This window comes from Mirounga leonina, unplaced genomic scaffold (assembly GCF_011800145.1).
Source record: "Mirounga leonina isolate KUSES-001 unplaced genomic scaffold, KU_Mleo_1.0 Mir_53, whole genome shotgun sequence".
NCBI lineage: Eukaryota > Metazoa > Chordata > Mammalia > Carnivora > Phocidae > Mirounga > Mirounga leonina.
The window spans coordinates 101,746,157-101,772,532 of record NW_023270807.1 but is presented as its reverse complement, the minus strand read 5'-3'; the positions used below and the strand labels follow the sequence as shown (position 1 = coordinate 101,772,532).

At 41.3% G+C, this 26,376-nt stretch overlaps 1 protein-coding gene across 4 annotated transcripts in view; it reads right to left on the bottom strand.

Moving 5' to 3' along the window:
• Nucleotides 1–1,021: 1,021 nt before the first annotated feature.
• Nucleotides 1,022–26,376, bottom strand: part of ESR1 (estrogen receptor 1) — a 387,332-nt gene continuing 361,977 nt past the window's right edge. For 2 of the 4 annotated variants that reach the window (XM_034991028.1, XM_034991029.1), the window contains exons 8-9: nt 9,514–9,697; nt 1,022–5,516 (exon numbers count right to left, since the gene is read on the bottom strand). In XM_034991028.1, coding sequence (XP_034846919.1) covers nt 5,282–5,516; nt 9,514–9,697 — 419 coding nt within the window. In that variant the 3' untranslated portion in view covers nt 1,022–5,281. The remainder of the gene's footprint in view (nt 5,517–9,513; nt 9,698–26,376) is intronic. The other 2 variants (XM_034991026.1, XM_034991025.1) reach the window with 1 other exon arrangement.

Sequence of the window (26,376 nt, the reverse complement as noted above, 5' to 3'; positions counted from 1 at the left end):
GGAAACAAGGAAAATTGCGATTGAAGAACTTGCCCAGGGATGATAGAACAAGAAAAGAGAAGAGCCCCTTGGAATCAAAATGACTCAGTGTGAAAAACCTAACCTGACGCTAACGACGAAGTGAATGCAGACACGCAGTGGGAGCGGACTCGGGGAGAACCAAGCAGTGTCAACCACTGTCCTTAAACGCTTCCCGTGTTAACCCCTGTGGTCTTCACAGCAGCACTTCAAGGTGGGCGGCGCTGTTATTTTCTCTCTTTACAGGTGAAGAAACCGAGGCGCGTTAAAATTACCTTGCCGAGGTCACAGGAGAAATGGTAGAATGAGGCTTTAAACTGAGAATCTGGCTGTAGAGCCTGTGTGCCCTATTATGTTGCCTCTCAAGTACTCCCATTTTTCCCCCCAACTCATCCATTAAATTACAGAGAAAATGGGGGAAAGGGAGCCTGCAGGTAGCTCTGAAAAGGGAGCAGGGTCCTACAACGGAAACCTAGGGTGGGATGGGGAGGGATGGGGAGGGATGGGGAGGCAATGTACTGGTAATTCCTGCTTTATCATCATGATGGGGATTGGTTTTTGAGCAAATCATGCAAGTTTCAGATTGTTCATTCCAATTATCACTCCTTCATTCATAAGTAATTACTCTCGAGCTTCCTTCTTCTCCCTCACAGAGAATGGGAGAGGGTTAGCCATTAGAAAACTACTATTTTAAAGAGCACCTCATATAATCCTCCTAACCACCCTGTGAATTAGGTGTTACTGTCACCATTTTGTTGATGAGGAAGTGGAGGCTCTGAAAAATTCATTGCCAACGATCATAAACCTTGTATGTGGTGGAGCCAGGATGTGAGGCCAGGTTCGCCTACTCCCAGTGTCCACACACTTCCTCCTGTGCCTGGGGGGAGGGAGCCTGGCATCAGAGTGATCTTCAGGATTCACTGCATTCCATCGCCTTGATTTGAGGCAGTCAGTGGTGAGCCATTAGCAAGAAGGGAGTTTACAGAAACCAAGCCAGTTGTCATTCGTTTAATTTTTTATTTGAACATCAAATAGATTGAGAAAATTGTTTACAGGTGCTTGAGCATCCCACTGGACTCCTTACTTTTTAAAAGGTGCAAAAGAGGTTTACAAGTGTGTTTCATTAAACAATGCGAAGCTGCAACAAAACAGAATCACATCAATAATAGTATGCATCAGCGAAAAGGCATATTAAACCATCAGACACAATTTGGCATATAAGCCTTTTCCCATAAAACAAGAGCTCTACATTGAAGAATATGCTGTGCACAAAAAGCATTGTATATAAGCTGTGAGAGAACATAAACTGGCATAATGTCACTTATTAATTCAAGTCTCTATGACCAATGACCTCTCTGTGAATGCAAAGGGGTCCACATCTCAGGCACCTGCTCATGGGGCTGTATGTTGTTTCCAGGGTACACAGCTCTGTACAAACACACTGAAGATGGGTTTGGAACATGGCAGCATTTACATATTTAAAAAGTTCAGGCACATTTGGATGCAAAAAAAAAAAAAGAATAGAAATTTTTCTTGAACCTCTGAAAGACAGTGCAAAATTGAAGTGCCATAATCAAGGCAGCGGTTACTGAGAAAACAATTATAAATGACATAGAAAGAGGTCACACTCACTTTAACCCAAATGAAAAGGAGATGCAGTTAGAAACAGAGGAATCACACTAGTGAGAAGATGAATATTTGGGACCACAGTTTAATTCATTTGCTCCAGTTGAGAGTAAGTTTTCAGGGAGTTCACCTAGGAAGTGTGCAGTGTAATCTGGATCATCCTCCCCAGACTTGCACCGAAGGGAAGCAGGATAGCCTCAGAAACTACTATACGACTCTATCTGCCTTCCAAATAACTAGTTTCTCAAAGCAGATTTGCCTGTGAATATTAGCTATGACTACGGCCCTAGTGATCATTCCCGGCATCCACAGTCCATCTCAGAGTGGGAAAGTATGAAGAGGAAAGGATTTGGAATTGGTTTCATGGAGGGGTTCTCTAAACCAACAGCCTAACTCAATGGCCATTTCAGTGTCTAAGGTTTTAATGCGAGAACACTTTAATGTGATCGAGAGTAAATTATCAGGAAGTCCCTTATTTGTTCAGCCCCCAGAAGGCATGGGATATGGCATGGTTAGATGGCCTTGCAAGGTTCAGAGGAAACTCTAACCAACGACTCCACTTCCTTTGGGGCTGGATTTTGCAACCTCTGTAGGGTCTTCTCTTTGGATGAACTAGCCTCTCTGATGGTTGCATGACAGCATTCCAGAATCTTTACGGCAAGCCCGGAGCCAGGCAGCGGCCAAAAGAAACACAGACCACTAGCTAGCTATTTCTTAGATGGTACCACGGACGATGCTTGCTCTTCCGTAGAACCCTGGCTGCCATTTTAGAAATGGTCATCATTCGCAGTTCACAGGGCACTAGAGGAATACAGAAGCCTGGTTCATACCCCAGGTGCCAGTATCCATCTGCCTCAAAATACTTGCAAGGCTCTTATTACTGTATTTCCCACTCTTGAAATTCCTGAACCTACTTCCCCACCCTACCCTAACCCCCAGGTTGATTATATCTTTCAAAACTTAAATTGCCTCGGGGAGGGCGGGCAGAGGGGGCGATACAACATGTTCCCTACCCCCAACAGCAGTACCAGCTGCAAAGTGTCAGCTGTCCGTTAGTGGCACTTCAAATAAGAATAAAAAGAGACTTCTAAAATTATTTGAATTTCCCTGGGCTAACATTCCAACCATCTGGTGTTCTCTGCCCATTTCAAAGGTAGTAGTATCTTTAACATGAATACAAACACATTAGATGAACAATGTAAAACCCTCCACTTTATTATTGTTTGGATTTAGCTGCTATTACATCATCTATAGTACTAGAAATTTTTTGTCTGTTTTTATTTTTTTAAAAGAAAATCTAAGTATAAACATTAAAAAGAACCCACTGACCCATTAGGTACTGTCCAAAAATATTACTACTGATATTTTGGTAAAGCAAAATTAGCTGCCCTGAATAATTTTCCTTTGCAGGCATAATCTCTGCTACATAAGATTGTCTATCATTCGATATCCAACAATAGGCATCTGGATTAGTGCTATTTTGTCTACTGTGGATATAAAAGTTGATATGAAACGTGATCTTCATTTAAATGAATAATCACCAGGCCCTACGCATCAATGACTGCATACATGACAAGGTAGCTATACAAAAAAACTAAATATTTTTCGTTGGTTTTGCACGTTTAACCCAGTCAAATGAAATCCAGGACGGAATTACTACATTCAATTGTCTGATAAACAAGCATTGTAATTTCAAAAAAAATATATATTATGCTATATAAGGTGCTTCTTAAACAAAACAACAAAAGAATTATGTCCTAAACATATCCTTACTGCAGATACACAAAACTGCCCCTAAATTCAGATGCACATATATGAAAAAAACTTTTCTATTTTTTTATTTTTTGGCCCTCCCAGGTTCCTAGTCCTTTGGTGCTCGCTTACTAAGTAATCAAAAATGAATGAAATCCACTTTTTGAAACAGGCATCCCAAGAGAAGCCCCAGAAGATCGGTTGGGTTGTTGGTAACACATCACCTCTCAACGGGGTTTGAATCATACCCAGTGAGGTCGCCGGAGGAAACCAAACTTACTTTTTGGCTGAGAAGAAGAGATAAACCCTAGTTGCTCTGGAGAATCAAAGGCCTAGGAAAGGCTGCCCTGCGGCTGGACTGAGCCCTTCTTGTTTAGCCTATAGGGCAAAGGATTCCTATGGCCCAATTCTAGTCTCGCTCTCTTGGCTTATGAAGTTTAATGAAATGAGCTTTGGGGTACTTTTTTTCCCCAAGGCCAAACCCTGGTTTTTGGATGAGCTCTAAACAACCAAGAGCACGTGGAGTCTGACCCGGTCCCCGGCAGCCTGAGTAGGGAGCCTCTAAGCATCGCCCTCCAGCCCCACCCGACAGCGTGCTGGGCCAACTGGAGGAACACAGCTGTCTACAGCTGCTCCTTCCAGCCAGGGGGGCGAGAAGAGAAGGGGTGCCCACGGGTCCCAGGGCGGCCCCACAGTGCACACAGGGCCTGCCAGGGGCACTCCTGGACAGAGCTACCGCCTGAGGCAGGGTCACCATGAGCCTCTCAGTTTTATCCGGGTTCTACCCTACTTTCCTCCTGTTCTCTAGTATTTACAATAATCATGCACATTTACTATTGACCCAAGTGCCCCAGGGCTAAAAGTGTCACCAGGGTGCCTATTGATTTAAACTGTCCTTGGTCATATGCTGGGCACTGCTACGTGTGATGAATTCACCCTCTGTGTAAGTTACACACCAGGAAGAGCCTAGCAGAGCGCCCTCTGCTGGTAGGTGTGAGACCACACAAGACTAGGTCCTGAAGCTGATACTCAGCAAGTCCTGGGGGGAGAAGGCTAAAAACAAAACCCCAATAATTTATCCCTTAAAAGGAAACTGGTCTATGTGGAGGTGACTTAACTGGGATCAACTTGCTGTTTTCCATAGGTCCATGGGAAGCAAGAATTAACTGGAACCCATGACCTGTACAGTGTTCTCAAAAACCAGTGGAAGAACATTCAGCAAATCTGAAGGTCAGTGTATTAACTTGACAACGTTTTGACAATTAGGGGACCCTCCTTCTCTGTGGGCATCTTGTATTCCTATAGGGCAAATGAATGGACAATCACTGAATATTCAGCTCCAGCCATGCAACAGAGCAAAAGCTTCAAGGTATTACTTTAATAAAATGATATGTTACTATAGGAATACAAGACGATGCCATAATGAACCCTTGACCTAGCTTTCTCCCAGTCAGCAATTAAAGGAGCCACTTTCAAGTCTTTCCTGGGGCTTTTTCTTAGATCCATTAAAAAGCACTTCACAGAGATGAAATGTCCACTCTGCAGGTCTGGGTCTCAACAAGTAGCTTAAATGCACAGTCACCTGAGTCCCAGCTCATAGACTGAGTTCAGTCATGAAAAGCTACAGAATCCTCACGCTTAGTAATGTAGCAAAGGGAGAGAGAGAGAGAGAGAGTCAAAGAATTTAGCCCTGGAATCCCTTTGGCTGTTCCCAAAAGAAGGAGTGCCACTAAGAACTGAGCAAGCAAATGGCCACTCGTATTAGAAAGCCACGGTGGTGGATGCATGCTGGAGTGTGCGCAGGAGCGGAACTCTGCTATCGTGATGCCTGACGTGGGTAAAATGCCGCAGGGATTCTCAGGACCTTGGGGTAGCCTGGGAGCTCTCAGACCGTGGTGGGGAAACTCCCTGCCTCCTCGGTGATGTAATATGCTTGCAAGGAATGTGATGAAGTTGAGCCCGTGGTGGCCAGCTGGCTCTGGTTCATCTCCTCCACAGGCGCACCCCCACGGCTGGCTGGGGCATGCAGGCGGTGGGCATCCAACATCTCCAGCAGCAGGTCGTAGAGAGGCACCACGTTCTTGCACTTCATGCTGTACAGGTGCTCCATGCCTTTGTTACTGCGGGTGGGAAGACACAAAGAGGACCACTTTAGAGCATCCCAAGCTCCGGGGCTGCTGCGACGCCTAAGGAGGGGAAGTAAGGGAAACTCCAAAGACACCTGCCTGTCAATTTTTCTCCCTGTTTAAAGAGCCATTTCAGGGTTTGCTATCCAGGTGCCTTCCTTCCCCTGACTCAGATGAGGTTCTCTTCCCCTCTATTAGCATTACATCTAAAAAGAGAACAGAGACGAGACAGCCGTGTAGGAGGGAGTTTTTCAAAATGCGGAAAACAGGTCAAGAAGTTGACTTGCTTCAGACTTTCCAGGTGTTTGCCATTTAATCAGAATAAAATCTAAATTTCTTTCCGGGCTCCACAAGGTCTAAGTGATGTGGCTTCTGCCGACCTCTCAGAGCTCCCCCTGCCTTTCTCCCCTAGCTCATGCTCTTTCACCACGCTGGTTTTTGTGCTAGAACGAAAAACGAAACTGCGCTTTGTCAGAGAGAGCTTGAAGAAACTGAGCGCTTTACTTCCAGACGCAGGTTGTTTGCACTTGCTGCCCCCCCTCTGCCTGGGAGCTCTTTCCCCACACCTTCAAGTGCCACCTCCTCTGAAAGGCCTTTTGCTGCCACAGTGACCTCAGGCACTGCGGCTTTCGCCGTCCTCTTGCGCTTGCTCTGTTTTCCTCCCGGCGCTAAGACAACCTGAAATTCCTCTCTGGACACACGCGGCACACACGGCGCAAGCTCCCTGAGGGGCAGCGATGTGCCCATCCTTCAGCAGCCCACAGCAGTGCCCAGAATGTGCTAGATGCTCAGACAACATGGGGCAAATGGACACAGGGAAATGTAGGCAAATGGCATTTCTTCTTTTAACCTCTGTCCGCCCCTGTCTTCCCCCAGCCACAACTCTGCTCTTTCCCCACCACACCACCAATGGAAAAAATATAGAACACCTCTTAGCGATCTTGAGATTTTTTTAGAAAGAATTATGTATCCTGAGGAGATAGGACCAGGAGAGTGTCCTGGAAAATACTCGCAATTTTTAGTAGGGGAAGAGTCTGCACAAGTTGGAGACATGCCAAGAAAACACGGCATCAGACTATTCAGGTCTTACAACACCACAACCTAATTACATATCTAAGTGGGGGGTTTTGTTTGTTTGTTTGTTTTTCATTTAAAATGCTGTTAATGTTAAATGCCGGCTGGACCTCACACTGTCTTGCTCGTGCAACCTAATGAATCACATTTATAGTCACATGAAATCTGGTGTTAAGTTGTCTGAGTAACAACATATGGCTGGGGCCAAGCTTAATAAAACAGAGTTCTGTGATTTAGACTGGCTGTAATAAGGCACCAAAACATTAGTGTGTGTGTGTGTGTGTGCGCGTGCACGCGTGTGCCCCAGTGAGAGAGAAAATGCTCACAGCTTTCAATAGAAAAGCAGCTTCTCTCCAGCCTTTCACACAATTCCAGCAAACTCTAGAGAGCTCTCTCACTGTGGCTGCCCTTCACCATACGTTGCCAATAAAACTACCAGACGCCTGTAAATTTAGTGCAGATATGTCGGGGTATTAACTAATTAGGCTTGTTACTGCTGAAAAGCAGTTGACAGATTTGAAAATTCAGCATTTCCTACCAACAAATAAAAACCTTCATCTGCAACATGGTTTCTACAACATCTTTGGAATTCCTAGCCCAGAGTAAAAGCTAATACATTTCTTCAAGGGGAAGTCTACTCTCTCAGCCAGGAAATCTGGTTAGAGGATTGTTATTCTGACACATTCCCTGCTTCCCTCTTTGTAATATTCATAAATATAAACAGATGGGAAAGGACTGGAAATGTGTACTCTGAATGCAGTCCCCCACTCTACCTGGCCAAGGTGAGTCCTCCGTTTATGATACCAGATACGTAGGGAATCCCTGAGAACAGAGACTATAATCACTCTCTCAAACTTTGCCAAGTGGAAGTCATCAGATGGGAATTTGGAATTCATAGGGTAGGGAAAATACTCAAGTAATTCTCATTCATCCATTTACTCACATATTCATTCACTCAGCAATAATGCTGTGAGCCTACACAATATATATGACACCATATATGGGACTGTGGGGGAAGACTAAGAAAGAAAGCTACATTTATTTTCTCAAGAAGCTATCCATTTTCAAGATCCTCTCCAGAGAGCGTGATTCTTGGGACTCTGATGGGACAAGCTTCTTGCCACTTGATGCATAATCTCAAGGTTTGAAAGCCCCTTAAAAACTGAGCCAACCCTCCAGACACCTTGGCCCTTCCCTCACAGCCGCTAAGAAAAGAAATTTTGCTTTCATTCCTACGGTCTGGGTGTAAGCCCAAGGTCATATAGACTTCATCACACATGGGTACCTGATCCCTAGTATCATCACTTCACCTCATTTTTATGGCCTTTCTGGAGTAAAGAATTTTTTCTTTCTCTCTCTCTCTCTCTTTTTTCCCTCTACTTTCTTTATCTCTCCCCCGCAGGCTGAGCTCTGTTCATGGGAATAGTATCCACTAAGCTTCTGGCCAGCCACTTCACGTGACTATTTGAAATGGAAATGAGACCACTTTCTCCTTTTGGCACAGAAAGGCTCCATTTCCTTTGCTAATATCCTTCCTTAACTCCTATACAAAATATTTATTGAGTGGTTCCTGTGCTAAGCCCTATGCTAGGTGGTATTGGGTACCCAGAGTATCCAAGGTGGGTTGTGGTAACTGCCTCACAGAGTTTAAGGTCTAACTGGGGCAGAGAGAAAAATAAAATGGGCAGCAGCAATCAGGAAGGATAGGGTGCAAATCCCAACCGGGTGAAGGGTCAGGAGACCCTTTCTGAAAAGAATATCTAAGCCATGATGGATTAGCTTACTGTTCACAAAAATCCATTCCCCGTGCCACATGCCCCTGATCCTGACCTTAAGCCTCATTATGTGATTTGTTGGCCAGTGGAACATTAGTCGATGTGACTCAGCTAAAACATGACAATGCACTTGCCCTTACAGGCTTGCTTTCTTGTACCTCTGCCATCACGATGAGAAGAATATGTCCCAGCTAACCTGCAGGTACAAGGAGACTAAAAGACACATGGAAGCAGAGTCACCTGGCCAACCTGGAGTCTCCCAACTGTGCCCAGCCTCCATCAGCTGTCCCGCAGATGTGGGAGTGAACCCAGTGGGGATGGACAGAGCTGCCAGCCAATCTGCAGCTCCCCCATGACTAGGAGAACAGTTGTTTATGGCCAGAGCTCAGACTCTCAGGAAGCCCTAGAAAGTTAAGGAAGGGCTAGAGCACAGAAGTTATATAAGCAAAATAAAGGGACTAAAGCAATGAGACGTTTTTCAGTGTTTTAAATAAAGGCATGACGTGAGGAGATGTGGTATGAGATGGCCGCTCTGGCTCTGGTGTGGAGAATGGGTTAGGAAGGGTCAAGACTGAAGGCAAGGAGGTGCGTGAGGGGGCCACTGCAGAAATCCAGAAGGAATGATGGCTTGAATGCGGGTAGCAGCAATGAGGGGTGGCAAGGAGGGATCTGAGAGGAAGGGAGGAATCAGTGTTGACTCTCCGTGAGGCATGAGGCATAGGCACAGAGGTTCTCTTAGAATTTCTAAGTGTACTAGGGGGAATGTGGTGCAGGAACCGTAAGGGATGCACCTAGGGCCTTCAGAGGATAGGTGTGCTCATAGACTGTCCTTGCCTGGTAGGACAGAGTGAACCACCAAACATTGCCTTCCTCCCTCAACCCGCACCCTGCGCACCCCTCCCCCCATGAGACCCTGTGTGGGCTTCCAACTGAGTGCAAATGTCATGCCCTCTAGGAAAGCTCTCGAAGGCCTGCCCCGTGCCCTAGACAGATTTCCGTCTCACCTCCCTTGCCCTCTCACGTGCCAGGAACTGCGCCAAGTGGGCTATCTGCATTCAGGCACCAGCACTTTCCAGCCCAGCGGTACATGCGTGGGGGCTGATGTTCCTTACACTCCTGTGGGGAACCCGAGGGTGCCTCACCTCATATGCCTGATGTGGGAGAGGATGAGGAGGAGCTGGGCCAGACGCCGGTGCTGCTGCTGGAGTGTGAGGCCCGCCTTGGCCATCAGATGGATCAAGGTGTCTGTGATCTTGTCCAGGACACGGTGGATATGGTCCTTCTCTTCCAGAGACTTCAGGGTGCTGGACAGAAATGTGTACACTCCTGAATGTGCAGAGAGAAAGTGAGACAGAGAAACTCAAAGACGATGAGGTCTAGGAGACGGGCAGTGTGCGTGGGATAGGACACCCGGTGGGCGCCTTCCCCCCACCCACAGCAATGGGGAATTTTGGGACCCATTTGATCTAAGCAACTCTACAAAATTCCTAATCAACATACATGTCTGAGAGCACTGAGAAACCCATTCGGCTTCCTGTACGTGAGCCAATTTCCAGGCTTTGACATCAAGATTCCCAGGAAAGGCACCGCTTGCCTTGGGGCAAACACTAGCCCCCCACTCTCTGTCAGGTCTGACCCCAACACAAACTCTCCCATTAACGCCCACAACAACCCTGTGAGAGAGGCGTTATTAATTCTTTCCTCAGGAAGAAACCGAAGGGCAGAAAAATGCATCAACCTGCTAAGAGAACTCCCCAGGACAAAGCAGAGCTGGGAATGAAACCCCACGTGCTGACTCCACACCACATCTGGTCATTGTTACGGAGACTCTCAGAAGACATGTGCCACTCTGGTAAGATGCACAGAGAGCAAGAATGATTTGTGCAGTGATTGACAGCTCATTTTTCCAGGTAGGATCTAATTTGCTGTTACGTTTCAGATCAGGCTTAGGGCCTTTTCATCCTCAGCTCAAAGGTTTATGATGAGGGTGGGGAGGTGTAGAAGATCCTGGGAACTGCTGTTTTTCACTGCCAGGCTGTTTGGTTTTGGGTTTCTTTCCCCAACCCCCTCCCCGCCCCTGCTCTTGCCTTTGTTCTGGTGATAGACCCTACTTCCTGGGCCACAGGACAGAAATTAGACAATCAGGTCACTCTATTCTTTGGGACAGTATTAGCCCTGAGTTAGACAATCAGAGCTTTTTCTGGGATTGTATATGGAAGTTGTGAGACAGAAATTCTTCCCTCTAGGTTGCTGAGCTTGAGGGGTAAGAATACCCCTTTCAAGTAGTGGCCCTTTCCCTGACCATGGGGAGCTTCCACCTGCCGAACTGAGCTGAGCAACAGGGAGCAGAGGTGGAAGGTACATGGCAGTGGGGTGCCAGGGCCGGGGTAAATCTTGGCTCCAATCACGAGGTCCTACCTTTACATTGTTTTCCTTTGACCTTGGAACTTCCATAGTATCCTTTCTAACACATGAATCCCCAAATTCCCTTCTTGCTTAAGATAGTGTGAGTGGGTTTCTGTCCCTTATAACTGAAAGAATGTGACTATTTGAGTTGTGAACTCAGCCCAGGACCAGAGGAAGGTGAGTGAGAAAGAGGTGGGAAGTATTCAGAGTAAGAGGAGGACAGGATGGATCAGTCTTGTCTTGGGACCATAAGGATGGATTTCCTATCAAGTAAATACTCCAGAAATAAGCTCCAACCTGCTTAATCATACCATGTTACAAGATGCAGATGATGCTGTATTTTTCTCCAGATGATGCATTATGTATTTAGCAACACTTCTTTCAGTCTCAACCTCTATTGAGCCCACCGGCTCTCATAAAGAGATTTCTTCTCATCCCCTCCCCTCCTCTTCCTCACTGGTACCTTCAAATTAAGGCCCCCAACGCTATGAATCCCTGACTCTATACTGGTAATGTGGTGACAAGTCACTGCTCACAGCGCAGCCCGTAGGTTGGGGATGGGGAAGATACCTCCACCGTGGAATTCACAGTAAGCAGAGTTGTAATGGCCCAGAATGGAAAATGGCTAAGCTTTAAAAGAAATACAACAATAACAACAAAACCAGGATGGTCAGGATCTTGGCTTACATGCAGTTGAGTAGACTAATGTAGCTTTTGGTACCCAGGGACCCTTGGATCCAAAGCAAATAAACTACAGAACGAGTAAGCAATAGGCAGTGAAATAAGAAAGAAATTGCTGGATTCCTTTACCTATGTTCCATGTGAACTGTTGATAGAGAAAGAATGTGTCCACTAGAAAAATGGGCAACTGTCTAGTGGCCCTGGGGTTAGCCTGCAGGATAGTGGGAATAGTGGTGCACCCATGGGTTGGAGGTCAGAGGCACCCCCGAGCTCCTCTGGCCCTACCTCTCACTTCCCTCTCTGTCATCACACACATCCGAGCCTCACATCTCTGGAGGCCCTGCATCTGGCTGGATGTCCTGGGAACCTCCCAGGCCACAGAGCTGAGTTAATCCAACTTGGATGATGCCTTTTCTACCAATTTCCTTTTTTGTCACCACTGGGGATGCTGGCCTCACTCACAAATAATCCCGTTCTGGTTCAAGGGAACCAAAGACATGAGGAGCAAGCAGTTTCAAGGTGACACCCAGCCACCTTGCTCTTCCTCCATGTGAGTGCACACATGGATTCCTTCCTTTGGCAGGCTTTCATTTAGGACCTACTGTGTGCGTGCGCTATGTTACTTAATAGGGATTCCAAGCCTTATTTTAAGTGTTAATGTTTTAAGTGCAGATATTTCCTGTGGAGAAAGAATTTTCTTAACACTGACTCTTGGGCTGCAGGCCGTTCTCAGAACAAGCCTGTTTTTCTAGTCCTGGATGAAACCAATACAGCTTATCATTTCATCCTTGTCAACAGTTGCCTCCTAGCTATGTAAATATACTCTGAAATAAAAATACTGTCCTGCTGAAATGCCAATAATTGACAACAGCAGCCATCATCCTTTTGGGCTTTTCTGGCAAAATGTGGTCCATGTTGGCTGCCTGTCGCCTCTAAGGAGACGTTTGTGAGAAACAACAGAAATCCAAATTCCCAGAACGCTTTAGGTGCTCCAGCAAATACAAAACTGGGCTGCTGGTAATTTCCATATCCCAGGTGGTCTCTGCCACCCTGGACGGCTGCACCACTGTGCCCACAGCCCAGAGCCAGTGATCAGACAGTGAGGGCCTTCAGAAATATTCTTGCAACAAGGCTGGCTTTGCAACTCTCAGAGATACTCCAAATCCCCAAGATGTAAAAAAAAAACAATCTGGATGTCATTATCCAGTCTTAAAGTGTTATTAGCAAATCTGAGCTTCTACATATTCTGAATCTTGGCCAACACCGGGAGATGCAGGAAGAGTCTATGGAGAAATCTGATGGTAGAAAAGAAGCCACAAGGACCCCCCATATAGAAGAGATCTCAATTCAATCTTTCTCACTCTCTTGCTCTCACCGACTCTTGATTCCACTCTCTCTCTCTCCTCTCATTCTGCTTGGATCCTTCCGCTCTTCCTTCTTTCTTTTCTCTCTCCACCCCATAGGAATCCCTCTCTACCGCCGTCACTTGTCCAGACAATGGAGTCTTCCAGAAGCTGGAGGAAAGCAGGAATGGACACTGAGGGCATGTATGCATGTGGCTGTGCCCAGAAGGGAGCACTAGCACAACCAGGCACTGCCTGCACTCGCAGGTACATCTGACTCTTCTGAAGGGAATGAGAAGTGCCGAGGCCTGTGGCTTAGCAGATGCTTCAAGACAAATTCTTCAAACAAGGACACATGTTTTCTTTTCCAAAAGGAAGAATGTGACAGTAAACCCTGGGAGAATCCTTCACTCTATGGCACTTTGACCAAATTAAAAAAAAGATTTAAAGGGTAAAGGTAGCAAAGAAAATTCCTCAAGTCCACAGTGGTAAGTGGTCTGGGCCAGCAAGCTGCCACCCCACTTGCATCAAAAGGGACTTCTCTTTCTATCCTGTTCACCCAGCAATTAATCCGCAGGTCAGCCTTTAGGCCTTTAACCCTAAAGTAAGCAAAGAGCACTTCTGCTCAGAAATGCCTTCGAGACTGACAGTTTGATGAGCACTCCATTTGTTTTGTGCTTCACCTACGACTGCAGTTCTTCCTGGGGATCGTACTGTTTCCTGTGGGGTTTTGGGACAGTTCGCGGTTGCTACAGCCACTTAATGGGAGAGACCTGTTGGATGTCCTACAAGGTGTGGACAGTCCCAAATGATGAAGGATTTTTTCTCCTTGAATGTACTAATGAATTAATCCTACTACAAATAAAAATTTTGTCGTGAAAAGTTTTTACAAGACTGTACACAAAAAGTCCAGTATGCAGGCTGGCCATATAGAAAGGGAAGCTTAAATGGAATACCTTTTCCCCATATTTTTAAATAATTTATTCACTTGTTGCAGCCAACTGAAGGTATTACATAAGCTTTCCAACTATATGGTTAGTTGAAATGATTTCAGTGCAGGTGTACTGTTACTACAAAAGAAACATAACTGGTTGCAATATAGAGAACAGATTTAAGACTCTCCTTCTAAACAAAATTAGAATCAACTATTCAACAGTAGACATCAACGAAATACTGTGTTATTGCCCCTATGTGTTTTTAAATAATTTTGTGGCAAAATAAGAAATCCATTTTGTGAAAAGTACATACTAAAATTATTTTGGGGTTCTTGTCTTCTGTCTTGGACATTGACATTGTCTCCAGAGGTTTCCCACAGACTTCTTGATCACCTCTTATATGTATTATTGTTTCTTTTTCCAGTTCATCATCTCTTCTCCATTGCTTATCCAAAGGATATGGTCTCTAAGGCCTTTTTAAGTTCTATATACTGAATATCTGCCTTGAAAGTTATGAGATTTTAAGATAGGATATGTTTCATATGAGAGTATATTTCCAGTATAACAACATACAGTGACTGAAAGAGAAGGTATGAAAAAAGATTTTCCATGCAACTGGAAATGAAAAGAAAGTGGGTATAGCTGTACTTATATCAGAAAATATAGACTTAAAAATAAAAACTTTAAAAACAAAGAAGGGTATTACATAACAATAAAAGGGTTAATCCAACAAGAGAATATAACATTTGTAAATATTTATGCACCCAAAATAGGAGGGCCAAAATATATAAAGCAGATATTAACAGACCCAAGGGAGCAATACAATAATAGCAGGGTACTTTAACAACCCACTTACATCAATGGATATAGCATCCAGGCAGAAAATCAGTAAGGAAGACCAGCCTTAAATGACACATTAGACCAGACGGATGTAATGGATATATACAGAGCATTCCATCCAAAAGCAGTAGAATGCACATTCTTCTCAAGCGCACATGAACATTCTCCAAGACAGATCACTTTTTAGGCCACAGAACAAGTCTCATTAAACTGAAGAAGACTGAAATCATACCAAGCATCTTTTCTGACCACAGTGGCACAAAACTAGAGATGAAGTAGAATAAGAAAACTGGAAAAATCACAAATACGTGGAGATTAAACAAAATGCTACTAAAGAACCAATGGGTCAATGAAGAAATGAAATATCTTAAGATGAATGAAAATAGAAATATAACAGTTCAAAATCTCTGGGATGCAGCAAAAGCAGTTCTGAAAAGGAAGTTCATAGCAATACAGGCCTACCTCAAGAAATAAGAAAAATCTCAGATAAGCAATCTAACTTCACACCAAAAGAAACTAGAAAAAGTAAGAACAAATGAAGCCCCGTGTTAGTAAGAGGAAAAAATAATTAAGATGAGAGTAGAAATAAATGAAATAAAAACTGAAACAAACAAAAAGACTAATGAAACTAAGAGCTGCTTCTTTCAAAAGATAAAATTGACAAACCTCTGGCTAAATTCACCAAAAAAAAAAAAAAAAAAAGAGAGAGAGAGAGAGAGGGCACAAATAAATACAATAAAAAATGAAGGACAAGATAAAACTGACGCCACAGAAATGCAAAGGCTCATAAAAGACCGCTACAAATAATTATGTGCCAAAAAAATTGGACAATCTAGAAAAAAATAGATAAATTCCTAGAAACACCCAGTCTTCCAAAATTAAATCATGAACAAATAGAAAATCTGAATAGACTGATTACTAGTAAGGAGATTGAATTGGTAATCAAAAAACTCCCAACAAACAAAAGCCCAGGAAGAGATGTTTTCACTGGTGAATTCTACCAAACATCCAAAGATTTAATACATACTGTTCTCAAAATCTCCAAAAAATTGAAGAGGAGAGAATGCTCCCAAACTCATTTTATGAGGCCAGCATCACCCTGATACCAAAACCAAAGAAATCACAAGAAAAAAAAAGAAAGAAAGAAAAAAATTGCAGGCCAATATCCCTGATGAACAGAGATGCAAAATCCTCAACAAAATACTAGCAAACCAAATTCAATAATACGTTAAAAGGACTATCCACCATGATTAAGTCGATTTATTTCAGGGATATAAGGATGGTTTAACATCTGCAAATCAATCAATGTGATACACCACATTAACAAAATGAAGAATAAAAATCATACGATCATCTCAATAGATGCAGAAAAAGCATTTGACAAAATTCAAAATCCATTTATGATAAAAACATTCAACAAAGTGTGTATAGAAGGAAAGTACCTCAACATAATAAAGGCCATATGCCAAAACCACAGGTAACATCATACTCAACAGTGAAAAGCTGAGAAAGCTTTTCTTCTAGTATCAGAAACAAGACAAGAAAGCCCACTCTTGCTACTTTTTTTCAATGTGGTATTGGAAGTTCTAGCCATGGTAATTAGGTAAGAAACAAATAAAAGACATCTAAATTGGAAAAGAAGAAGTAAAACTGTCACTATTTGCAGATGACTATATACATAAAATACTAAAATCTCCACCAAAAAACTGTTAGAACTAATAAACGAGTTCAGTAAAGGTGCAGAACAAAAAATCAAAATTCAGAAATCTGTTATGTTCTATAAAAAATTATCAGAAAGAGAAATTAAGAAAACACTCCCATTTAAAATTGCATCAAAAAGAATAAAATTCTTAGGAATAAATTTAACCAAGGAGGTGAAAGACCAGTAGTCCAAAAACTTTAAGATACCAACAAAAGAAATGGAAGAAGACACAAATAAATAGAATGATATCCATGCTCATGGATGGTAAGAATTAATATTGTCAAAATGACCATTCTATCCAAGGTAATCTACATATTCAATGTAATCTCTACCAAAATCCCAGTGGCATCTTTCACAGAACTGGAACAAGTAATTCTAAATTTTGCATGAAACTACAAAAGACCCCAAATAGCCAAAGAAATCTTAAGAAAGAAGAGAAGTTGAGACATCATGCTTCCTGATTTCAAACTATACTACAAAACTATAGTAATCAAAACAGTATGGTACTGGCATAAAAACAGACACATAGATCAATGGAACAGAATAGAGAGCCTAGAAATAAACACATGCATACATATTCAATTATTTTAAAAGTAGCCAAAAATATACCATGGGAAAGAACAGTCTCTTCAGTAAATGGTGTTGAGAAAACTGGACAGCCATAGGCAAAAGAATGAAACTAGACTACTATCTCACAGTATCACCCACAAAAATTAACTCAAAATGGATTAAAATTTGCATGTAAGATCTGAAACTATAAAACTAAAAGAAAACATAGCCAGTAAGCTCCTTGACATCAGTTTTGGTGATGAATTTTTTGGTCTCACTCTAAAAGCAAAGGCAATAGAAGCAAAAATCAAGTGGGACCATACCAAACTAAAAAGCGTCTACACAGCAAAGAAAACTATCAACAAAATGAAAAGACGGCCTATTGAATGGGAGAAAATGTCTGCACACCATATATCTAATAAGGGGTTAACATCCAAAATATATGAAGAACTCAACTTAAAAACAAACCAACAATCTGATAAGAAGTGAGTCGATAATCTAAGTAGACACTTTTACAACGAAGACATATAGCTGGCCAACAGGCACATGAAAAGATGCTCAGTATTGCTAATTATCAGGGAAATGCAAATCAAAACCACAATGAGATAACACCTCATACCTATCAGAATGGCTATTATCAAAAATATAAGAAACAAACAGTATTGAAGAGGATGTGGACTGTGCAGTGTTGGTAGAATGTAACCTGGTGTAGCCACTATAAAATAATGCAGTGATCTAGTTTCTTGTATTGCAGCTTTCTTTTTCACTTCCTTAGAATGTCACTTGCAATATGCCAGTTTATTGTTAGATTCAACATTCTTCGTTGATAAGAGTCCTATGAATAAAATAAATATGAAGATAAAGCTTTATTCTTTAGTGTTAGAAATATATTATCTAATAACTAGCCTCATTAGTAGAGCAATGTATTAAAACAATGTTTTATATAAGAAGTGTTTATCTTCAACACCAAATACCTATCTAAATATATCAATTACTATTTATAAAAAGAGCTTTCAAACACTCCCCAGAATATTCTTTTAAGTATGTCAGTGAAGTAACTTGTTATTTGAACACTGTTTTAATCATTACAAAACACTGATTACTGTAAGTCTTCTTGATCCTGTGGTTTGGTAAGAACCAGTAGGTTTGTATCAGATAAAGGTATATTCACTAAGGACTTGGCAGACAAAATTAACAATGTCAATTTAAGTTAATAAAAATCTCCCAATGTGGAAAAAAAAAAACCCATAGTAGGGAGGTGCCTCAAGAACTTAAAAATAGAACTACTATGTGATCCAGCTATTCTACTTCTGAATATCTATCCAAATACAATGAAGACACTAATTTGAAGAGGTATGTGTGCCCTTATATTCATTGCTCAGTCAATAGCCAAGATATGGAAGCAACCTACATGTCCATTGATGGACAAATAAAGATGTGGTGTATATAGTGGAATTCTACTCGCCATAAAAAAGGAAATCCTATAATTTGTAACATCATGGATGCACCTTAAGGGTATTATGCTGAGTGAAATAAGTCAGACATAAGAAGACAAATACCATATGATTTCACTTATATATGGAATCTAAAAAATACAATACAAATAAAACAAAACAAAACTCATAGATATAGAGAATAAGTTGGTGATCAGAGGGGGAGGGGGTTGAGGGTGGGTAAAATGGGTAAAGGGGGTTAATTATATTGTGATGGATAGTAACTAGACCTATTATGGTTCTCACTTTCTAGTGTATACAAATGATGAATTACAATGTACACCTGAAACTAATGTAATTTTGTCTCAATTTAAAAGAATATATGTTTCTGTACATTTCTGCTCATAGTCATTCTGTGTCATAACAGATGGAATTACTTTGACAATACATATAATAAAGCCCAGCTCATATTATCTTACTTCCTCATTATTTTTTACATTTTGACAGTCTTTGGTTTTTCTTGGCATGTTTTTACTAAATCAGTCTAATTGATTTCTCTCTTCTTATCATATAAAAATAAGTTTGGTTAGTTGTTAATTTTCTTATTCTAGGTATTTATCTCTACCTGTGTTTTCATATGCTTATACTTCTTATATACAAAAGCTCCTGGTCGGGGGGCGCCTGGGTGGCTCAGTCGGTTAAGCGTCTGCCTTTGGCTCGAGATGATCTTGAGATCCTGGGACAGAGCTCCACATCAGGCTCCCTGCTCATTGGGGAGTCTGCTTCTCCCTCTCCCTCTGCCCCTCCCCTCTGCTCATTCTCTCTCTCTCTCTCAAATAAATTTTTAAAAATCTAAAAAAAAATTCCTAGTCATCTTATATCCAAACATTCATTGTAGATAGGTATAAGCATTTTCCTACATTATGTTTTCTACTGTAGTCAACTCACTATATGAGTTATAAAATCACATTGATTTTTTAAAAACTATGTGTATAGATAAACCAGTATTTATTTCATGTCAGCATGCTCAAAAGGATATGTATTTTTTATTAGACTGCTACTGTTTACTGGCAATGCTGTGAGATTTTTTTTCTCCAAAGTCTGTGATTCTCAAACGTGGTTGTCTCAGAATCTCCTAGGGAATTTTCTTTTTTTTTTTTTTAAGATTTTATTTATTTATTTGAGAGAGAGAGAATGAGAGACAGAGAGCACGAGAGGGAAGAGGGTCAGAGGGAGAAGCAGACCCCCCGCTGAGCAGGGAGCCCGATGCGCGACTCGATCCCGGGACTCCAGGATCACGACCTGAGCTGAAGGCAGTCGCTTAACCAACTGAGCCACCCAGGCGCCCTCTCCTAGGGAATTTTCTAAGATACAACTGCTGAGGTTCCACCCAACCCTGCTGACTGGAAGCTGAGGGTAGCATTCTGATATCTGTGTTTTTAAAAAACTCCCATTACTGGGAAGGGAGCAGAAGGGAGAGGGATGGGGGATGGGGTGACCAGGGGATGGGTATTAAGGAGAGCACGTGTTGGGATGAGCACTGGCTATTATATGCAACTAATGAAATCATTGAACACTACAACAAAAACTTACGATGTACTATATGTTGGCTAACTGAACATAATGAAAAATTAAAAAAAAATTTTTAAATAAAAAATAAAGAATTTCTCTTTCTGAAAAAAAAAAAAGAAAAATACCCCCAAAAACCTCCCCCACTGGTGAGTCTAACGCCTCCCCAGGATTAAGAGCCATATGATGACCATGGGTTCTTCATATTCTGGCCGCTGAAATGTAAAATCTTGAAAACATGGACTACATCTTTCTTCTGTGAAGAGTACCTTATCATAATGCAAAATGACTTTGAAGATAGCTTCTCTATGCGTTTCCCTGCCATGTCGGTCCTCCTTGCCTTTTTTTGCACTTCTGGCTAGCTGGTTGGAATGAAGACAATTCTTGGAAAGACCTTGGAAAGCACCCAGTCAAGACTGTGGAGCCCTCATGATCCTGAGTCCCTGAATGGTCACACTACTGAATTGGAGAAAGGGGCTCCAACACTAGCCTGTTCACGCACCCAGCATTATTAAGTAAACAAGAAATAAACCTCTATGTGTTTGAGCCATTATGCATTTTGGAGCCTATTTGTTAGAGAAGTTGTCCGACTCTAATGCAGGATGAGAAGTATTTTATGGTTTAATGACTAAATAAATGAATTTGTATTACAAGAGATAAAGTCACAGGGATGTTTGGCATATCTCCTTTTGTTGCCATTTGTCCACATTTCTAAGGCTTTAGGTTTCTTAGTTTACTGAGAAGTTATTTCTATTCCCAAATGCCAGTATTGCCACATTTTGTTACGGAAACCATGACCTAGATTCCACCCACCTCACTATCTCCCGTCATGCTAACCATTCATTCTAGATACTAGCATAGTTGATAGCAACCGATAAGTTAAAGAACCGAGGGGCAAGTCCAGGACATGGGAATGTTTAATTAATTATGATTGAAAGATGCAGCTCCCAATATTACTAAGTATTTAAAAGTCGCTCTATGCCATGCAGGAACTGACTATTTGTTTTATGAATTGAGCAAGAGTATTGCTTTGAGCAGTATTTATCCATAGGCAGGAAACTCATCCTTCTACTGATGTGATTATTTACCTGAAAAGTGAAAAACCTGTTCATAACCTAATCCTTGAACAAGATTTACTGTTACACTAGTATTTATAAAATCACATAATCATTCAAGTCTTCTTCTAAGTGGTCTCAAAGTGAGAGGGATCACAGTGAAGAGAAGTGTTCTTGCCAGAACCCAACATGAGAACACGGTAGTCCATCTGGCATCACTGTGTACTCATGAGTACCCTCTTGGCACAGATGACTACAAAGATATCATATGCTAATGATTCAGTGATATTTTCAATTTAGTATAATTTTTAATGAAATCTAGAAATCCTAAAACGTAAATACTTTGTATGTCAATACTTTCAAGCTGACTCAAAGGACAAATCCCTTAATGACTTCAGATGGTGAAATTGATGAACTGATTAAATTGACTTGAGAAAAAATCTTAAATGTACACTTTTTAAGAAAATAATTTAAGTGCCAGCCCTGTGCCTCACTTTTTTATTGAAGTATAATTGACATACAATATTATATTATTCTCAGATGTAGAACATAGTAATTTGATACTTACATAGATTATGAAATGATCACCACAAGTCTAATTACCATCTGTCACCATGCAAAGTTTTTACAATATTATTGACTATATTCCCTGTGCTGGATAATTACATCCCTGTATCTTATTTATTTTATAACTGAAAGACTGTACCTCTTAATTTCCTTCACCTATTTCAGCCATCTCCCCATTCCCCTCCCCTCTGGCAACCACCAGTTTGTTCTCTGTACTTATGACTCTGTTTCTGTTCTGTTTTGTTTGTTCATTGTTTTGCTTTTTAGATTACACATATAAGTGAAATCCTACAGTATTTGTCTTTCCCTGACTCCTTTCACTTAGCATAATACCTTCTTGGTCCATCCATGTTGTTGCAAATGGTAAGATCTCATTCTTCTTTCTAGCTGAGTAATATTCCATTGTGTGTGTGTATACACACCTACACACACACACACACATATCTCACATCTTCTATATCCATTCATTTATGGATGGACACAGACACTTGAGCTGCTTCCATATCTTGGCTACAAATAATGTTCTGATGAATGTAGGGGTGCGTCTGTCTTTTTGAATTAACATTTTCATTTTCTTTGAATAAACACCCAGAAGAAGAATTGCTGAATCATACAGTAGTTCTATTTTTAATTTTTTAAGGAACCTTCATATTATTTTCCACAGTAGCTGCACCAATTTACCATCCCACCAACAGTGCACGAGGGTTCCCTTTTCTCCATATCTTCTCTAACATTTGTTATTTCTTTTCTTTCTGATAATAGCCATTCTGACAAGTATGAGATCGTAACTCACTGCGGTTTTAATTTGCATTTCCATGATGATTCATGATGTTGAGCATCTATTCTTGTGCCTGTTGGCCATTTGGATGTCTTCTTTGGAAAAATGTCTGTTCAGGTCCTCTTCCCATTTTTTTTTAATTGGATAGTTTGGCTTTTGCTATATATCTTGTATATCTTGGATATTAATTCTTTATTGGATATTTCATTTGTAAATATCTTCTTCCATTCAGTGGGATGTCTTTTCATTTTGTTGATGGTTTCCTTCACTGTACAAGAGTTTTTTAATTTAATGTCATCCCATTTGTTTATTTTTGTTTTCTTTGTCCTTTCCTGAGGAGACAGATCCAAAAAAATAATACTAAGACCGATGTCAAGGAGGTTATGGCCTATGTGTTCTTCTAGGAATTTTATGATTTCAGGTCTTATATTTAAGTCTTCAATCCATTTTAAGTTTATTTTGTATAGGGTATAAGAAAGTGGTCCAGTTTCATTCTTTTGCATGTAGCTTTTATATGTTAAATTGCAGTTGTGGGGGAGATTGGGCAAAATGAGTGAGGGGGAGAAGGAGATACATGTTCCCAGTTATGGAATGAATAGGCCACAGGAATAAAAGGCACAGAATTAGGAACATAGTCAATGATACTATAATAGTGACATATGAGGACAGATGGTAGCTATACTTGGATGAGCAGAGCATAATGTATAAACCTGTCAAATCACTATACTGTACACCTGAAATTAATGTAACATTGTGTGTCAGCTATACTCAAATTAAAAAAATGGCAGTTTTTAATTTTTGTAGTAAATTGGATCCTAACCTTGTATCTTTTAGGATAAATCCATTATGGATCTATGTTTTGCTTAAAAGGCTTATTTTGGTTAGTTGTATCTGTAACGTATAAAGAAAGAGCCAGGGTTCTGATTTTCCTATTCCTCAAACAGTCAATTACTAGGGTTTCTGAGGTCAAGAAGAAGATTTTCTGAAGGGACATTGATGGGAAATGTGCAGCCCATCTATTACAGAGGGATTTATTCACAAGGTTCCATGCAGAACTCCTAGTCCCAGTGAGCTGGCCTGGTCTCAGAAGGCCTTGAGGGCTTCATTTTTTTTCTCCAGAGAAGGTAGGCCAAAACAATCTGCATAAATTCATTTCCCTGGACCTCACATTTTCTTGCTTGGCATTTCAAGGGCAATGAGCAGCAACACAGAGCAGGAAGCAGCTCTTACACGTTGGAGCAGACTGTATTTTCCAAAGGTGACCACAATAATATTTCCCATCCAGCATGCTTCTCTACAACATGATGCTGGCATGCCTCCCCTAGAGATGTCTGAGCTATGCCCTCCCTTGAGTCTGGATGGACCCGTGACTGGCTTGTAATTTAAAAAAAAAAAAGGACTGGAAGGAATGCTGTGTGACTTCTAAGGGACTATCACACAAGGCCATGCAGCTTCTGCCTTGTCAGCTGGGATACTGGCTTCTGGAGTCCTTGCCACCTTCTAAGAGGTGCAGGGCACCAGGCTGCGGGGGAGCTACGAGCAGAGACCACAGATGATAAGCAGCACCTTCATTGATAGCTCCAGCTGATGTCCCAGCTGAAAGCCAGCATCAATGGCCAGCATGTGAATAAAGACGCCTCAAGATGACTGCGCCGGTAACCATCAAACTAACCCCTACTTCGTGAGTCTCCCCATCTGAGGGATGGTGGAAAAGTGACAAGATACTCCCTCTGTGCCCTCGCCAATTTCATGACCAAGAGAACCCAAACTTTTTTTTTAACCTGTTTTGGGGGTAATTTATTACCCAGCAGCAGTAGGCCCAACACACCTGGATATCTGCACAACATACCCAGAAAGGAAAATGATCCAGAAATAGGCAGATTGGAGATTGGACTCCTGTGCTGATGCATCATGAAATGAAACTACATTTGAATACTTCCTCTTCCACGTTATGAACACTACTGCCTATGAATGCCTTAATCTAGCCCTTGACCTTCACCCGTGGTATAATGGTAAGGGCCTGAACTCATCCTATCGGATACCGTGTGCAGTTAACAATTTTCTTTGGAACCCATTAGCCCTGACCACTGCCCAGCTTATTATCAAAACATCTGGATCTTCTCCTAACTGGCAACCCAAAATATCTGCATCTGGTTTCTCACCAGAGAATAAAACACTCTGAGTTCTCCATTACATTATCCTTATCAAGTCTTAATTGTGAGAAATAGACTTTGTAGAGATTTGCCCGAAGGAGAGTTTTTATGCTAAAAAACTGGTCTATTTACTTTTATTTTTATTAAAAGTCTGTGAACCTTATAATGGAATGTGTTCTCCTCTATGTTTTGGCCAAGAGAAGGAAATTTAGAGCCAAATTTGTGGCCCACTCCTAAGAACTGTACAGATGTACTTCTGTGAGCTGATTTGACTCCTGGATTTATTATTTCATTCACTCTATTTTCCTTTTTTATAAATTTTGTCAATTATTGGTTTACTCCCTTTGCATTGCATAAAATTTTAGGAAGCTAGTTCACATTTTCTGTGGAAGAGGCAATATATGCAATTAAAAAGACATCCCTCCATCTTCTGCCAAATCAATAAACAGTGTTAGTGTGAATGAAAATGTTTATAAAATATTCATCTGACTTAGCTTCAAAGCCAGAAAAAAAGTGCCATATGATCTAAGAATATATAATAGGCTGAAATGCACATGAGCTCATCCCCCCGAATGGAACAGCACCGCTTGAACACCTTGCAATGTTCAGCACTGGTTGCTAATAGATGAAGGTTGCACATTCTTCATTCTGATTTGTATGTTTATCTCCAGAGCCACAAGGTTTCAGATATACTTTTCACCTAGATATAAAACTGAAATGGCTGATAGTTCTCTCCGATTATTTTGGAAAAGATAATTAGCATCAAAAATTACTATTTTGAAGAGACAAATGGGTAGGGGGATGGCGTCTCTGGTTCTTTAGGTTTATCAGTTTCGTCATTTTGAGTGAACACGACAGTAGATGAAAGTTATATTGATAAAGTGTCAAATGACTATGACAGGTTTCTCATTTTTCCTTAAGGAGAGAAAGGTTATATTACATTGCAAAAAGGAGATGCAGAATTCCAGAATTATAGATTTAAAAGGGGCCTTAAGTTCATCTAGTTCAGTAGTTTTTAAACTATTTTGAGAATCAAAACCTCTGAAAAATGTGAACCTCATATAAACCCTCACATATAAACTGGGTGAAGTGAAACTTCAAAAGCAGGAAAAATGAAGGAAGGGGGCTGGATCCCACTCACTCAGCCTCTCCTCCTCCACCAGAGTCTCCTTCTAGAACACAAGTCTTCAAGCAGAAGAACATTTAAAAACCAATGATCACATCGTTGCAAATGGCAAGATTTCCTCTTTTTTTTTTTTGATGGCTGCATAATATTCCAGTGTGTGCATGTGTGTGTGTGTGTGTGTGTGTGTATACACACTACATCTTCTTTATCCATTCATCTGTTGATGGACATCTTGGCTCTTTCCATAGTTTGGCTATTGTGGACATTGCTGCTATAAACATTGGGATGGAACTAGAGGGTATTATGCTAAGTGAAATAAGTCAATCAGAGAAAGACATGTATCATATGATCTTACTGGCATGAGGAATTCTTAATCTCATGAAACAAACTGAGGGTTGCTGGAGTGATGGGGGTGGGAGGGATGGGGTGGCTGGGTGATAGACATTGGGGAGGGTATGTGCTATGGTGAGCACTGTGAATTGTGTAAGACTGATGAATCACAGACCTGTACCTCGGAAACAAATAATACATTAAATGTTAAAAAAAAAAAAAAGAAGATAGTAGGAAGGGAAAAGTGAAGGGGGGGAATCGGAGGGGGAGACAAACCATCAGAGACTATGGACTCTGAGAAACAAACTGGGGGTTCTGGAGGGGAGAGGGTGGGGGATGGGTTAGCCTGGTGATGGGTATTAAAGAGGGCACGTTCTGCATGGAGCACTGGGTGTTATACACAAACAATGAATCATGGAACACTATATCAAAAACTAATGATGTAATGTATGGTGATTAACATAACATAATAAAATAAAATTTAAAAAAAATGATCACAAAAGAATGAGAAGGCAAGCCACAGACTGGGAGAAAATAT